This window comes from Cyanistes caeruleus, chromosome 4 (genome assembly GCF_971803275.1).
Source record: "Cyanistes caeruleus chromosome 4, bCyaCae1.hap1.1, whole genome shotgun sequence".
In the NCBI taxonomy this organism is placed as follows: Eukaryota; Metazoa; Chordata; class Aves; order Passeriformes; family Paridae; genus Cyanistes; species Cyanistes caeruleus.
The window spans coordinates 81,761,314-81,778,291 of record NC_141704.1 but is presented as its reverse complement, the minus strand read 5'-3'; the positions used below and the strand labels follow the sequence as shown (position 1 = coordinate 81,778,291).

General features: G+C 39.2%; 1 protein-coding gene across 50 annotated transcripts in view; it reads right to left on the bottom strand.

Annotated features, from left to right (window-relative positions):
- Window positions 1–16,978, bottom strand: part of MICAL3 (microtubule associated monooxygenase, calponin and LIM domain containing 3) — a 172,032-nt gene that overhangs the window by 88,532 nt on the left and 66,522 nt on the right. For all 50 annotated transcript variants that reach the window (XM_086885962.1, XM_086885970.1, XM_086885963.1 and 47 more), the window contains 11 exons: window positions 14,933–15,309; window positions 9,118–9,325; window positions 7,972–8,088; window positions 7,163–7,264; window positions 6,448–6,603; window positions 5,830–5,930; window positions 5,014–5,271; window positions 4,294–4,409; window positions 2,894–3,020; window positions 2,290–2,383; window positions 1,023–1,170 (listed from right to left, as the gene is read on the bottom strand). In XM_086885962.1, coding sequence (XP_086742088.1) covers window positions 1,023–1,170; window positions 2,290–2,383; window positions 2,894–3,020; window positions 4,294–4,409; window positions 5,014–5,271; window positions 5,830–5,930; window positions 6,448–6,603; window positions 7,163–7,264; window positions 7,972–8,088; window positions 9,118–9,325; window positions 14,933–15,196 — 1,691 coding nt within the window. In that variant the 5' untranslated portion in view covers window positions 15,197–15,309. The remainder of the gene's footprint in view (window positions 1–1,022; window positions 1,171–2,289; window positions 2,384–2,893; window positions 3,021–4,293; window positions 4,410–5,013; window positions 5,272–5,829; window positions 5,931–6,447; window positions 6,604–7,162; window positions 7,265–7,971; window positions 8,089–9,117; window positions 9,326–14,932; window positions 15,310–16,978) is intronic.

Sequence of the window (16,978 nt, the reverse complement as noted above, 5' to 3'; positions counted from 1 at the left end):
TCTTCCTAAAACCATTATCCTCTGAAATACATCTCCACATCCTCCTTTGTTGGAAGGCTGTACATTCTCCCCTACATAAAATCTTCTGTGTGCTTGGTACTAAATTAAATCTTGACTTTTTGTCCCTTTTTTCCTTGACTGATCCATATTTTTGTTCTGCTGGCTTTTTCCAAAATTCGTATAACTATATAAAAAGCTATAGCTTGTAGAGAGTTACAAGAACCATTTTAAAAGCTGTTTGAACTCTCCACAAGCTATAAAGCTATTAAACAGTGTATCTCATGTTAACTCAAGTACACCAATATAGAAGTAACTCAGTGCATATGGATTGGAATAACTCCACAATTTTTCAGTATGTTTTACAGTGAATGATGTCTTCAAGTACAGCTCTAGAATTTTTCTGATGTCCCTTTGGGAAGTTGGAGACATTTCAGATTAAAGTACCAGAGTCTTTGGTGCTGTCTCCTTTCCAGCCAGTGTTTTCTCATTCTAGAATCTGGGCAGTGTTTTACCCAATATAGCACTGAAGAGGACACCTCTGCCATTCACCCAACCAAAAAGTCAGTGTGCAGACTGTAGCAACCTCTCTATTTAGGCTGTGGGTCACTATTTCTAGAAAGAGAAGCCTGAGAGAGTTGCTTTGCTAACCAGGGAATTAATAAAGGACTATGCAGAGACTTGTTCACAAGAGATTTAACTGAAACTATGAAGTGTTTCTTACTCCATACATAAAATCTGTCAGTCAATAATGCTTTCCAGTCAGTTCCAATTTGAAGCTTAATTCTGCCCAATCATCCAGAAGGGAAAATGACAACACATTTATTTTCAAATTCATCAAGCTATCATGACCTTCCATTCTGCTACTGAACCACTGGACGTTGGTTTCCATCAAGTTTAATTGAATTAATTTCAATCCATTTCTTCATAAGTCACAAATGCACTGCCTCCAACTCCATATTATTAGTTTCAAATATCACTAATTTCCTGCTCTTCCCAGTTATTTGAAGCAGGCAGTTACTCACATTAAGTCTGGACGGTATCTGTGGATAATGGCACACAAAGCTAAGCCACTTTTCCATGACATTGTGAGATCTGTCACATTAACACCAGCATATCCATCAGTCTGCCTCTGGCACCAGCTGAGCAATTTACTAGAGCGAGCTACAGACTCTGGAAAAAAAGATAGCACATTTCAAACCAGCTAAAATTCTAAATACAACACAAACTCCAGAAGTCAACAAGCAAAATCTTAATGTAAAAAACAAGCTCCTTCTACAATGGGTAACAGAGGACAGGATTCTTGTTTTCTTTTAAAAATACTATCATATCTATTTTAAATCCACTTAAGTATTTTTCATTTGCTGAAAAGTAATTATCTAAGTTGTAACTTGCCAGACTTTTCACCCTGGCCATTGTAAAAGAGCCCCAGGAAATATAAAACTGTTGCAAAGGCTTGTCAAAAGGACATACAGTAGCAATGCTCTCTAAATCCCAGATATACTACTTCTACAGGAAGAACTGCAAATGTACTTCTGTAACTTCTTCTCCCTTGAAAACTTTCTTTTAAAAGCACTGACCTATTCTGACCTTGTCTTACCAGAAGATCTGATGAGATTACAGCCTAAAGGGACGTGGCTGCAGGGCAAAGAGCAGAGACTACACAGCTCTTCAGCAGTGGAAGGAAGGCTCAGCAGCAAAGGCCACTCTGAGAATCCCAAAGCACTATCTGGGCATCCAAGACAAGGCGTGCAAAAGGAAAAGTCTGACATACCCCTCCAGGGTATGACAAGTAGACAGATACTGAAATGCTTATCACAAGGCATCTAACTCTCAGAATAATGCAAGCAAAGTGAGGTTTCATTTAGTTGAGAGATGAGATGAAGAAAAGGAAGGCAGGAACATGCAAGACTGCACAAGCAATAACTTCTGTTACTTTTTTAAGAGTTCTGAGTCTACTGTTAGAGCAAACTCAGTCCAGGCTTCTGCACTTTAAGCAAGGACATTGCTAGAGATAAAGGAGATGAAAAGAACTGCCTATACAAACAAATATGCTTAGAAAATTAACAGCATTATAAGGCAAGGGAAATTAGGCAAACAAAAATAAATTCCCATGCTAATGGCAACTTGAAAAATTGTAAGCTCAGACTGTTGACAAAACAATTACTGGATACATTTTCTAAATGAAGAGGTTAAATAATGGTAAAATAATGCTCTACAGCCCTGCTCTCTAGTTCCTGCACTGATTCAGCTCCAGAATACCAAAAGGAGTAGGACAGCAGCCAGACCTACCATTTCGAGTCAGCTTTGGTGTCCTGGAGTTCACAAAGTTCTCTATCTCCAGGTGAATGTCTTTCAAGTCTCCTGTATTATACAAGTGGCGTACCTAAAATGATGTACAAAAACATTTATGATGATCAACATGCCATGCACCCTAGATACACACAGAAATAACCAGAAGACAATAAGGAGACATCCCAAAGTATAAAAAGGAAGGTAAGTATACGTAGGTAGCAAAAATCCTACCCCAAGAACTCACAACAGCAAGGATCAGTGCTGAACAGTCCAGCTGACTGCTGCTGCTGCTCAGTGGACACCAAATTGCAATGTCAGACTGCTAAACTAGATTATTACAAAGAAAATGCACGTGCACACATAGAAAACACAAATTTATAGGTTTCCTGTATCATCATATCACAGTTAAAATTATCAGAATCAAGCATTCCTAAAAAGGAATTTGTTCAAGCACAAAAGTCTACTCTTGACTGATGCAACTGCCTTTCACCGCTTCCATGTTACACACACATCACTCTCTGTTCCCAGAACACTGGCACAGCTTCACCTGGGGAAAGACACTGCAGATTACAAGCACTCAGAGGCACAATTTGTGATTTACCTGCTGTGGCCGCAAGAAGTTGACGTTGATATTGGGATATCGGGTGGCAGGATCAATGCTGTAATGGCTGAAGTTTTTACTCACGTTCTCTGGGGTGGTCTGAGGCAGAAGCCTATAAATGCTTTCCCTTGGGAAAATAACACAAAAAAAATGTCTGGGGTTTTGTTTTGGTTCATTTGTTTTATTTAGGCTTTGTGGTGGTTTGGGGTTTTTGGTTTGTTTCGGCTGGTTTGAGGTTTTGTTCTGTTTTGGTTTTTTTTCTTAAGAGATGCATCACTACTACTATGGCTAAGTAAACTCTGGAGAGATAAACATTCAAATCAGAAATCTAACCACTTCAGACACTGCATAGCTAAGAGTCAGCATTAGCATATAAAAATCTGCACTTTAATACAACTTCAGAATTCCAAAAGAGGGAAGAGAACAATTCACTGGGCAAAACTGAAGTACAGCAAAGACACTGAGACACAGGAGGAGCTCAGGAAGAGGGGCCACCAAGGGGACTGCAGCATTTGCCCTGTGAGGAGAGGCCAAGACAGCTGAGTTTGTTCAGTACATTGAAGAGAAAGCCCAGGGAAGATCTTACTGCTGTCTGAAGTGGCTAATGGAAAGGTGATGAAGTCCGGCCTCAACAGCAACATTATTTTCCTCACCTTTTTTTTAAATTCAAACAAATGGAATTTTAAGTATGAATTGTGCCATTGTGCAATTTTAGACATTATACTATGGTTCCTGACAGTCAGAAGATGCAGTTGCTGAAGCTTAAAATAGGACCTACAAACTGTTGCTTTAACTTACTCCATTCTTTAATTAAGCCTGTTCTGATCTCCAAGAGAGCACTTTGAGTCACCGAAACAACACTCATCCAAAGCTGATTGAAACACATCAACAACTCAATACTTCAAAAGAGATGAGATGCTGCTTGGCTTACATGAAACAAAGTGACCAAGGACAACATGAAAAATAGCAGGTCACAACTTCCTTAAAAGGAAATAATAAGGTATTCACAAAATAATAGGAGATGGCAAGAACTTTTGTATCTGGTACTTTAAAGGCACCTACATCTTCACCTGGTTTGCCAGTGAAGGGCTGGTGACAGTCAGGCTCACTTTGTCCATGCAATGTCAATAAGCACTTTTAAAAAGAAAAGTTCTTCATCTAATCCTTTAAAACTAGGACCAGGAACAGCAACATTTTTTACTCCTCCACATACTTCAGTTTATTGACTCTTTTGAATTTTTTTTTCTTCAACTGAATTATACCCTCAACCATTCTCTAAAAACCGTAAGAGTCTGTATCACCCATTCTGTCTACACATTTGTACTAAAAGAAACTGGAATGAATGATAAGATGTTGGAGGATTGGATTAGAACTGTAAATGTATTCACTTTCTCCATTACCTCTCTGCAAGAACTTCCAAAGGACTAGCTCCAAGCGACCAACTTCGTACCATCCAAGCAGAGTCCATGGCAGCCAAAAATCCCCTGGCTATTCCAGTTCCCATTGGCCAAAATGGCTGATATTATAGGTTACAAAAAAAAAAAAAGGAAAAAAAAAAAGAAAAAGAAAAGCAGAGAAAGGAAAAGCATCACTTAGGGAAAATTTTAAAAGAAATATCAAGTACATATTCAGGCAGTAATCTGCTGGGAAATTATAATTCAGTAATTAGCTTCAAGCTCCACTCCCCACTGGGTTAGAGGAAACCAGATGTATGGTGAACAGCTCATGAGCTCTCCCAAAATCAATGTCCCTCTATTTCTAACAGTAATTCATAGCCTGGAGTGCCTTAACAGCTTCTCTTCAAGACAGTACTTTTTAACCAACTACAAAATGCTAATTATTAGCAGGCCTACAGTAGGTTCTGTAGAGAATCAACTCATCCCAACAAGAAGCAGATGGAACAGCCAGAACTTCAGAAAAAGCTCTGCACACATTTTCCTAAGCGACATCATTACCATGCTAAAAATTCTCTTTTCCCAACACTCCCACCCTTCCTTCAAACCTCCCACTTTATTCTACAACAAACAGCAGCTTTCCCTATGTCAGGCAGCACACATTTCAGTGATGGTGCAAAGGTTTGTGGCTCATTCAGAGCTCACCCCCTCCAGCTGAACACAAACCTCGAGGAGGCTGTCCCCGACCAGCGCCACGAGGAGCTGGTGGCCGTTCTGCTCGCGCACCAGGGCGGCGTTCTCGGACGCGTACATGCACGTGAAGTCAAACATGGCCACGTCGGGCTGCCCGTAGTGGTTGATGGCAAAATCCAGAGATGGCAGCTGCTGGTTAGTGGAGAAATCTGCTGCTTCCCTGGCATAGTTCAGCAAAGCCTCCTGGTCCACGTTCTCCCGGGAGAGCAAGACCTCTGTGTCGGCGTGGTCCTGCCAAAACCCGCAAAGTAAAAGTGCCGTGGTCAAACCCACAAGTTGATTTTAAGATTGGTATATATGGTAGTTGGCATTAAAATTCTGACAAATTCATTCATACAAATTTGCCTGCTGATTTCTTTCATTCCTATTTGTGTTAATGGTTCCAGGAGAAAATCTATAAATCTTTTATTGCAAACAGTTAACAGTCCTGCTTGCATTTCTGACTGTGAAAGGGCTAAGAAACTTTTGAGCACTTTTCATTCCCATAAAATGAGGGAAGCTCAACTAAACTATCAAATGTTCTTTCAGCATATTTTATCTTGGCATGAACAAAACTCTCAAATCTACAAAGGGAGACAAATTTGAAAAGTACAGGTTTTCACCTCGTCTGATGGTTTAAAATACTTCAGAAGGGCATTAACTGCTTTTTAGAACACAACTACATTCATGTTCTAAAATAACAACTGTATAAAAAACATTATGTGATGGAGGAAAAGCACATTTTCCTGCTTTCACCTTCCCAAAAGTAAATTTTAGCTTACAGAGAATACAGGAGAGGTTAATACTCACATGCCGTATCACTCCTTTATCCAGCAAGCTCTGCTTTTTGGCAGTCATGACAAAGTAGTGTGTATCATCTTTGTAGTAGACAATGTTCTCCAAGTCAATGCCTTGTGACAGAACAAAAGATGTGGTAGTGAAGGAACAAGTTAGGAGTGATGTGCAACAAAAGTCCTACCAGAAGAAAGTAAATTGAAACTGTACCATTAGAGAAAATCAGAGAATGACAACTTTATCCCATGCTCTGGGTGACTTTAAAATCTGAATTCTCAATAAAACCACAGACAGCACATTTCACCTGCATAAAGCTACCTCTTTTAAAAAAATCCATTTATCATCACTCTAAGGTTCAGATGTGGAGCGCAAAGAGAACTCTGGATTCATGACCTTTTCCCATTTAGAGCTCTGATTTCCTGAAATCCCTAAGTTCTCAGCTACTGAACCAAAATGACACACGTCTGCTTTGTACAGCAGAGCAGCTGCAAAAATAGGGAAGGCAGAGACAGCAATGACTGCCTGCCTTGCACGAGATGCTTGCTTCTCGATTAAACACACAAATCTGAGCTGCAAAGCTGTAACAATAAATACAAACAGTTTTCACTGGAAATCTATCAAGAGCCGGCAAACCTGTGGCGTCTCGGAGATCCTGGAAGAACTTCTGGTTGAAGATGAAGGCCACACCGCTGATCTCTTCTACTTTGGCTTCAGCTGTGGTGTTGCGATTGATGAAGTTTGCCGTGATAGCAATCGCAAGTTTACCGCGGAATTCTTTCCGGCGAAACCCTGTGGGAAGGATAAAGTTGTAAGGCTGAAAACCAGACACACCTTCAGAGAAGGCTCAGTATGCCACAGACAAGTGCACTCACAAAGTAAAGAGGAAGAAGGGAATTGGTAAGTTACAAACTCCTCCAGAGAGGAAAGAATAATTGCTTCATCAGAAAATAAGCGTTGTTTAGAGTAAAAGCTCCTCACCACCCCCTCTCTCATCTCTCTTCCCAAAGCTGCAATTTCCATTAAAAATATATTAACATGGGTTTCTCTGCTACACAGAACAACATTCAACACCTCAGATCCTACACTCAAAGGTAGGAGTGACAACACTACTCAACTAAAGAAAAAATGTAGGAAAAATAATCCAGATCAAAACCCCTCATGTCTTTGTTAGTTTAGAGGAAGAAAACAAAGACTACCCACGTCTTTGCTACAAATGGATTTTTACATGGACTTTTCATCTCCCCATCACTTGTCAAGTGGTTTTTTCAGATGCAGATTGGCCTATTAAAAGCCACTTTTGCTCTAACAAATTTAAGAATAAGGAGGTGAATTATGGACACTCCATTACCTTCTAAGGTGTTCCTCCTGCCATCCCCTCCAATGATTACTTCAAACTCATACTCAGACACTGGATGGGTTTTGGGGTGGACCAATGCACGCCAACCTATTCCTGTAGATAGACTCCAAGTTAATGACAATATAAATGGCAATAATCATGGGGAAAAAAACAGATAAAACCAGTTCTTACTATCAATAAATCCTTCAACACATGATCAGTCAAGAAACCCTGCAGACAGCTACATTGATGGCAGGGCAATTCCTGAACTGTGCAGCAATTCCATGTGAATCAGAGGCAGACACAGCTCTGCTAAAATTCCTCTAATCCCTTTAGGAGCAACTACAAACTTCTCTACTATCTATACAATTAATAAAAGGCAAAAAAATAAGTAAGCAGCATCTCCTGTGGTGATGAGAGAACAGGTTTCAGTGATACTAAAAGCATAACAAGGATCATTCACCAATATGAATATCCTCAGTGAATGCAAAGAAAGGAGTTGTTTCAAAATGCTATCAGAATGTTATGTAATAGGCTTAAGTATTTTAGAAGCAATTACAATTTGCCATGTCTTGGTCTATTTCTGTGTAGTCCTTCTGGTGACTTTGCTTCATACAAACTCAAAAAAATTTCAACTAATTTGGATTTGTCACTAGAAAAACAAATCCTGCTAAAAATCCAAGCAAAAATGGATTAATAACTATTCTCATTAATGAAGCACGAGGAAAGGACTTAATGTCATAAGCAGAGTTAAGGTTTAGGAGCCTGTGTATCCAACCACAACTTCCCCCTTCTCTACTGCTCATTTTGGTGCTACTTGCTTTCATTTTCCTGGTCCTCAGGAGGGTAAACGAGCCCCCGAAATTCCACATTGACGTGGATCTCTATTCCCAAGATCAAGGCAACCTTCAAAAGGATGAGCTGGAGCTGACGGATACCTGCAAAAAAAAAGGCAGATGATAAAGAAATAGAAGAAAAAGAGAAGAGCACAAGTGGACATTACTGATACCCTGACTTAAAGGCCAGCTGCTGCTTTCTTCTTCTTCAGGTAACTTTGGCAATGGGAATGAAAATTAATGTGCAATTCAATTAATTTGAAGGAAAATACCATATTTCAGATACTTCATATTTCAGATACTTCCATATTTCAGATACTGCAATGAAAATAATCCTTCACTTAAACACTAAATTTTAGCTGTGCTGATACATAAAAAAGGACAATATGCATAAAAAGATGGAAGAATAAAAATGAAAAGAAATTAGAAGGAAAAAGCAATCTGCAAGAGTGAAGTTATGAAGATATTCATATTATTTTTAAGTTTTATCATTTGTTGCCAAATTAAAAAAAAACAAACAAGACACAAACTGGTGGGCAACACCTGGCTGTGCCATGTACAGTCAATTTTGGGGATGAAAAAAGAAAAGAAAAATAACTCCTGCTCCACCAAAGCATTCAGCTTTCAAAGAAGACTGATTTAACAGAACTTAAAAATCATCAAGATTATTTCTCAATTTTAACACATAACCATCTATTTAATCAAAATGTATCTTCATCTCTCCTAAAAATTAACAAAGCCAAAACTGTTCCTCCTTTCTCCAAACTGAAATTCATAAGGATGTTCAAAAGCATGCACTAATTTTTCTTTACAAGTTGCTCAAGAGAAACAGAATAATGTGGCAGCTGCAAGAATGTATCAGCAAAAAATAGGAAGAAAATAAAAAGAAAAAAAAACTTTGAGCTTCAAGTGTATTTTTCAGTGTAGGAAGAAGCTGTGCCTAAGGAATGTCTAAGAGATGACAGATAAACATTGCATGTTTTAATCTCATGACTAGCCCAGAATGCACAGTGCCAAGCTGTACCATTATGGCTCGAGAGCAGGGTCTGATGCAGGCTGAATTTTCATTACCCCACACCCTTCCCCCCAGAAAGAAGCAGTGCTGCTGTGTCCAGCCCTGGCTGTACTTACTGATGTGGTCTATGGATCCTGCACAGAATTTGCCGTAGAACTTTTTGGCGCCGAGGCCCCTCAGGTCGTGGATGGTGAAGGGCCACAAATGCAGCACGTTATTGCGGGAGAAGGCATCCCTCTTCTCTATCACCACCACCTTGGCTCCCAGGAACGACAGGTCGATGGCTGTACGAAGGCCACAGGGTCCAGCCCCAATTATCAGACACTGAAAAACAACCAGCACACAGTAACTGGACAGTCCTAGGAGGAAATGGGTATTTCTGCAGCAGCTTTCGAGCATCCCATGGCTCTTAGAAGTGTTCTTTGTCTGAAACATAAGCTGAAATTTCAGATCAGTCTTTATTTCTACCTGCCCAGTTCTGCCATTCATCTGGTTAAAGCAGTAACCACAGCCTGAAAATGAAGTATATTGCAGAGAAGTGAAAAGACTCAGGAAGCAGGCAAGCAAAACTGTGTGCTTGCAGCCATTGCTCTAAGAAGAGCTGCCAAGTCATACTTTCCAAGCTATGTAACTACCTGGAGAACAGCAAAATTTCTGAAGGCTTCTCCCTCCCACAATCCATTCCTTTTTTTATTAAACAAATAAACAAACAACAACAAAAAAACAAACAAAAAACCAAAACAACCCCCCAAAAAACAAAAATAAAACCAATGATGAGCTTTCCTCTCATCTCCCAAACCCTGAGCTGGCTTTTCTTAAGAATATCTTCAGTAGCATTGCAACAGCAACAGCAGATAAACACAAGACACTCATGTTTTTATAAACACCATCATTTAGAATAACAGAATAACAGAGTAGCCAAGTCAGAGCACTCTAATTTATGCCTTTGTTGCTGCTTTGGTGCTTCTACTGCTGCAGCAAAGGAGGCTTTGGGGAAGTAAACATCATGTAAACCTGAACTTTGTGTGACCAGAGAAATCTTTTCTCCAACTCAACCTTTGTCATATGGAAGGCCTTTCACCTTCTCTTATCTTTTTTCCACTCTGGTCACAAACACCATCAGATGCTAATAAACAAGTTGAGAATGTAAAATATGTGCGTGTCTAGTGGTGAAGTACCTTCTGAGAACAGAATGATGCAGCAAAATACTTTCAGATTAAAAAGCCAAGATAGTTAAGAGCCACTTCTTAACCACAGAAACTGATGTCCACAGAGAAAGTGTTGGTATGTGCAGTCACATAAACACAGTACACAGTCCATTTTGTCATATCATTATTGTACTTTGATTTCTACTGAGTAAACCAGAGACAGGGAATAAAGACCTTGTTACAGAGGTGGCTGCTGCTGCCCTTGATTCTTTTCCAGATCCTTATGGCTGCACAAGGAAAGCTCTTTGAGAAATTCTTAAATATGTCAAAATTTAACTATCAGCCAGTGTTGTGATAGACAACCAATCCCAAAAAGCAAAACTTTTGTGTTCAGTGGTCATCCCCATCGGACAATTTTTACAGGCTGCCACATTCTCACCACTTATTCTGGGGCACAAACTCTGCAAGCACCATGGAGCTGCAAATGTAAAGCCAGAATGATGAAAAACCAGTACAAGTTACAGCAGCGATGACACAGCTATTGACATGCAAATTCCACCTAAGACTACTGAATGAGATAAGAAATGACACAAATCTGAGGGCAGAGATCCAAGTCTAGACAACAGGGAAGGGAATAATAACACCACTGCTTTTTTAGTGGCTTCAGGAACATAAAAGCATCTGGGACAAAAGGCACACCCAACCTCTGAGCTAATAAATACCTAAATAAAACTGTATATTGAACAGGTGTCATTTCGTAATCTGATATAAGGAATCATCGTTAGGATTATTATTTTATAATAATAATTTATAATAACATTATCACATATAATATATAACATTATAATGATTTATAATAATATTTGTAGTATAATAATATATTTTATTATATATACTATATCTTTATTAGGCTACAGTATTAGGATCTACTATATTATACCAATTTAATATTGCCTTCTTTGTAGGTAAGTGTAACTCCCCAACACCACCTTGCCTTTCTTTTTTTTAAACTTTTCAGAAAATTAGCTCAGCATAACATACTTATCCAGGTAAGAATTTTGCTTGGCTGACAACTGCAATCTTCAAAGAGCCTGGATTTCAATAAGAAACAAGAACACACTGAATTGGGTGACCTTCATACTTTGACAAACTTCCACATATAAAATATTTATGATGGAGTACACAACAGCCAAGGAATTGTACTAAAATCAGACTATTCAAACTCAGGTTTCATGAAATTATAAACTAGTTGCCTGCAATTTTGTCACAAGAACTTAAAAGGTTTTTTCTCTCTCTCTATCCTTCCTCCCTCATAGGGATGTGGTTAAAAGCATTTAGGTTATGTTTAAGATTCTAGATGTGTTGGATATAAAATACTCTGGTAAGTAATTTATGGTCAAAGCTGCCTTTTTTTAATACCATCACAAAACCATTAAATTATGTTGTTATAAAACATCAATTCTAAGCACAATTAAAAATAGAAAATATTCTTTTCCAGTTTCAGATATCTCATAAAAACCCACCTTCTGATACTCTCAGTCTGCAGTGACCCCGTGACATGCCAAGTAGAGCCAAATAAAGACAGCTACTGTTATTCCTTGTTCCCTTTCCCTTCAGTGACTCCAAGAAATTGCTGCAACTCCCTGCACTGAAGCTGTCTCACCCCTCAAAAACACTTCTTGCTCAAGATCTTTCAGACAGATTAAATTAAGTTTCCAGTAACAACGCCATGGTAATGGAACATCAAATGCAAACTGAAATGCTGTATTCTCTGTATAACCAATGAAGAGAGAGCACCATTTGTAACTATTTACATTTGAACAACCCATCCAGTCCAAGACACTTTTGTGAACTCTGTTTATCTGAATTCTGGTTAGCCTGGATGCTGGCCATGTGCACAAACTGCCCAACTCCAGGCACAGCACCTCATCCTTGAACAATTTTTAAATAGGCAATTAAGAGCTATCCTACAAAGTATGAAAACTTCAGAACTGGTTTATGTTCAAGTGTACAGAAGCCAGGCTGCCTAATGAAATGACTGACTTCTGTTCTGACATGGATAAAACCCTAATCTTTATTTTAACTTCTATCATCTCCACATGCCCACTTAGATTTCTGTACCTTTTAATAAGCAGTTTGCAAATTACATTAAACATTAGGAATATAAAGCTAAGTGAGTTAGGAAAAAATCAGACATGACTCAGTTCTCAAAAGGCCTCTGCTTTGAACAGTTAGGATTATCTCTTAGGAACTCCATTTAAACATTTAATGGCAGATACTATTTGGATAGGAAACAAGAAATTAATAGAAACATAGATGAAAAGATAAGAGGAATACATAGTGAAATTCAGTTTAAAAAATGTGTCCACTGCAGTCATTGCTCACTTCCACCACTGTGGTACTTCACACCAACACCAGCAAGTTCTGAGGTTTCTCTCACCATTCAATTCCATCTCATCATCAATCATTTCCTCATCATTCAATGAGGGGCAGTCCCACACGACCTCATGAGTCTCTCTGCTTATCTCACCATCACATGCTACTTCTACAATCACTCTCTTGATCCCAATTCTCCAATTCCATCCTCACTCTCTTTAACTTGGCTTTGGTGCATGAAATAGGTTAAGCTTTTGGATGATACAAAACCCCTTGCAACCTCTTCAGTCAAACATCACTCCCAGGATGCTTTACTCCTTTTATTCACTTTATAACTGTGCTTGAAGAGAGGTTTTAAAGACACTTGGCTACAAAGCACACCCTTTTCTGATGACTTCTGAGCTTCAGTACTCCTCTGGGTCTCATTCCTCTCACTGCCAGCTTCCTGGAGGCTTCACCCATGATCTCATGTGTGATCTTCCTCAATAAACTGTCTTTGCATCACCTCATTCAGAGACACTGCTTCAATCAGCTTTGGCAGAGCTGTCAATTCACAGAACTTGTCCAACTCAACACTTGGCTACTTTTTGGCCAAGAAAAAAATCTCTACCTTTCTGACATTTCCTTGTGGCTGCCTCATTGTTAATTCAAACCCAACAAAACCAAATGGAGCTCTAACATCCTTCTGAACTCAGCTCACCACCTCCCTTTGAGATAAATGTCACACTTGATTTTCTGGATGCCTTTCATAGCTGGATGTCACTCTCCACTCACATCTGGTTTTTTGTATGCTCTCCCAATCAAGCACTATCCACTTATCTGCCTATTAAATCCCTTCTTTAATGTTTCATCTCTATTATTGAACCAACTTTTTCCACAGTGTTAACAAATACAGTCAGAGCCTAGATGCAAAAATCACTCTTATTGTCTATTATTCAAATAAGTTAAAAACCTCTACATCTTGCTCCCTCCATCTCTTTGTCATAAAAACATAAACCACTTATCTTCATTTCAAAGACTTAAACACCCTCATTCAGGTCAAGCCATTATGTTTCATTCAAAGTAAGAACAATTCCTGAATCTAATGAATGCACAGAGCAATCAATTTTGCAGAAAATTTAGAATTTTTCTCCATGATGCTCATAGAGCTTGGAAGGCCTGTTCCTAAGCATACACAGAACCCACTACATTATCTTCAGGTAAATCCTTCCTTTCTTATGTTGCCTGAAAAATGTAAATTTTTAACAGTGCTTGGATTCTTGGGGTGCTGAAGCTACTGCCCACTGTGACTACCAACAACGGCCAATTGTTTGACTTTCAGAGTTTACCAAGAGTTACTGTAGTAATTCATTATAAATGCCTTCATCCATATGAAAATAGGCACTGGAAAGTGAAGCAAGATAAACAATTAAGAAATTAGCATAACTTTCTAATAACTAGTTGAGGGAAAATCTAAGGTCACGGATCTGAAATGACATTCTCTGAACAAGATCTCCCTCAATTCTATACTGAGGAATTACTCATTGATTCTTCCAATTAAAGTATTCCCTTCTCTCAAAAGGTGATTATTCAAGAGAAAGAGCAGCACCTATTGTCCTCAATGAAGGAGGACAGAAACCTGTTCTAATTTTATCTCATTCTGCACTATTTGCCTTTTTTAAAAAACAAGAGTGCTTGGTTATTTACAAAACCAACTTATAAAGAACTGCTTTCAAACTGTACTGTCCAAGGGGTACAGCACATAAATTCCAGCTCACAATAATTCAGGTTAAAAAAAAAAGGTAAAATGCTCTGTGTGTGTGTGTGCAAAAGCAGGAATTCCTGCAGTAAATACCACACATACCAACCTTTTAAAAAGAATTGGTATGAGTTTCCACAGTATATTTTTTTTCTTTGAACTTGGAATATAAATGATCACTTTCTAAATAATAGGAAACAGTCTGCTTCGTCAAATTGGCAGAAAAGTTCTGTTTTCTTGAGAGAGTCATGAGAATTTTCAAATTAAAACTGGAAATTTCCAAACATGTATACTTTGCATCCTAGACTCCAACAGCACACATTCCAGTTACTGTCAAAATGCAAAAAGAAGTTAACCAAGATTAAAGGTTTACCAATTAAAATTTTCCAAGCCATCTATCTATAGGACCAATGCCACAAAAACAATGTAAGAACATGCTGGTTGCTTCTCCTGGATAAAATACAAACATTCAGGTGGGCAATCACACCTGGTGGTGACAAAAGGAATTTCTCATTGCTGATCAAAGGTTAAAATTGTCAGAACATTCCTGAAACTTCCCTGGGCTTACAGTGACACCAGGCATTATCTTTCTACATCCATCCCTTTTTACTGTGTATCCCAGAGGGATTGGGTAATAGCAGCCTGGACCATGGGGACTGAACCTCTTACCTTCGTGTTGGCGCATGCTTTCCCCTTCTTGTAGTCCTTGTGGCTGCCTCTTTTATCCAATTTGGCCCACAAGGCTTTGGCTTTCCAGTAATTGAGCTTGGACTTGAGTTTGTGATAGAAGGAACGATAGTCCTTGGGCTTTAGTTCTAGGTAGTCACAGAGCTCCTGGAAAGCCTTGAGAGTCCCCTTGCAGGTGGAAGCCTGGACAAATCTGTCGAAGAGAACATGAGCCTGGTTCACCTTGTCGTTTTTACTTTCCTCCATGCTTCACACGTGGCAGCTGCCCAGGGGGGCAAGCTGTGCTCTTCCAGTCTGCCAGATTTCCTGATGGTGTTCTGCTGAGCCACTTTCACCTCTGGCTCACAAGCATTATTAACCTATAAAATAAAAAGAAGAAAGTGTCACTGAACTTGCTCTTTCTTCTTCAACATTTTGTCTAAGCCTGCTGAATTGAGCCCAGATTCCAAATCAGTCCCCAGCTGATTGATATCCCATGGATTTCTACACTCAGTAGACAACAGCACCTCTCTGCAGAATCACAAAATGCTTTAACCTCAGCCAGTGCTTCAGAAGTTTTATCAAAACTCATTCTGCACAAAGAGCAGAGAAGTTACAAGTAAACAGGCAGATGTTCCATGATGTCTGGAAGAGGGCAAGAGGTTGTAAAAACAGAACAGGCAGACCTCCTATGTCCCAGTTACTGTGTAACACCACAGCAATGGTTGTGGGCTGCTCTTAACAATACTACTGCCACAGAGCACTTCAAGAGTTGGTTCTCCATCAGTAGAATAAGCCTTGGTGCCTTCACTCTAAAAAGACATGTGTCTTTGGTCATGATAAATAGAGATGAGAGAGGATGGCATAGCACAAGCTGATATAGAGTCGTTGCCTCTAAAAGACTGGCTTTTGCACAGTGATGGTTACTGTGATCTTAAAAGTAAGTTAAACCTGCTAATAGCAATCCATTTCTTAGGAAAATATGTCAACTAAAAAAAAAGGAAGCCTGTCTGTGTTGCATCAAGCAGTATAGATATCTCCCTTACCTAAAGCCTGTACACATATTTCTGTCAGTAAATGAGCAGCATAAGAGTGAAATGTGGCTGCTCCATGAGCTTCCTAAGATTCCCATATTAATTCATCTATTCTGTGGTTTTCAACTCCTTTTGATATGCAGGTCCATACAAAATTTTAGGTGGTAGCTGGGGTCTACTTTAATCTGTTGGGTCAGATCTGCTGTCATGAGCTGTGCTGCTCATTTCTGGGATCCCTCAGAAGCAGGCTGGAGACCTACAGAATCAGTTCTTTGGATCACAATTAGAGATTTTGTTTGAAGAATAGATATCTTCTCTTCCTCTCCCTCTCTTTTATATATAATAAACTTTTTCCTTTCCTTTATACATAGTACTAGAGTACATACACTAGCTTACCCTGCTTGCTGAGAAAGAACACATGCACCAACTGTGGAAGTGAAAGCACTTCTGTGGTGCTTTTTGCCCTTTGTTTTTTGTGCAAAGGGTATTAAAGTAAAAAGGGAAATATGTGCACTTGGATAAAACTTTTTAGATTCTCACCAGCTCTTTTCCTGCTTCCAACAGACAGGAAGCCAAGTCAAACATTACAGCTCATGTCTCTTCCCCTCCCTTATGACAGCTCTCCAGTAGTTTATTTGGGCACTCCTGCTTTTCAGCCAAACATGGTATTTATTGTTTATGTTTAGAAATGGCAAAGGAGACCTGGAAACTTTTACATAAGCCACAAATTGGTAGTCTCTAAAAATAAAAGTTCCTACAGAAGTCAAAGTATAACAATGGGTTATAGTGCAGAATGCAATTCAAACTTTATTAGGACAACTGCCTTAGAGGATTCAGTACCCATGAAGCTGTTTTTCTAACTGGCTGATAGTGATGCCCATGTCCATAGCAGTACTGCTCACTAAGCAAATTGGAAGTGTTTTCCTTATTTTCCATCTTAACTGCACTGTTGTGAAGCTGGAAACATGCTCCAGGCTTGCACCTCAGGGAAACCACTGCACTAGAGGCCTAAGCC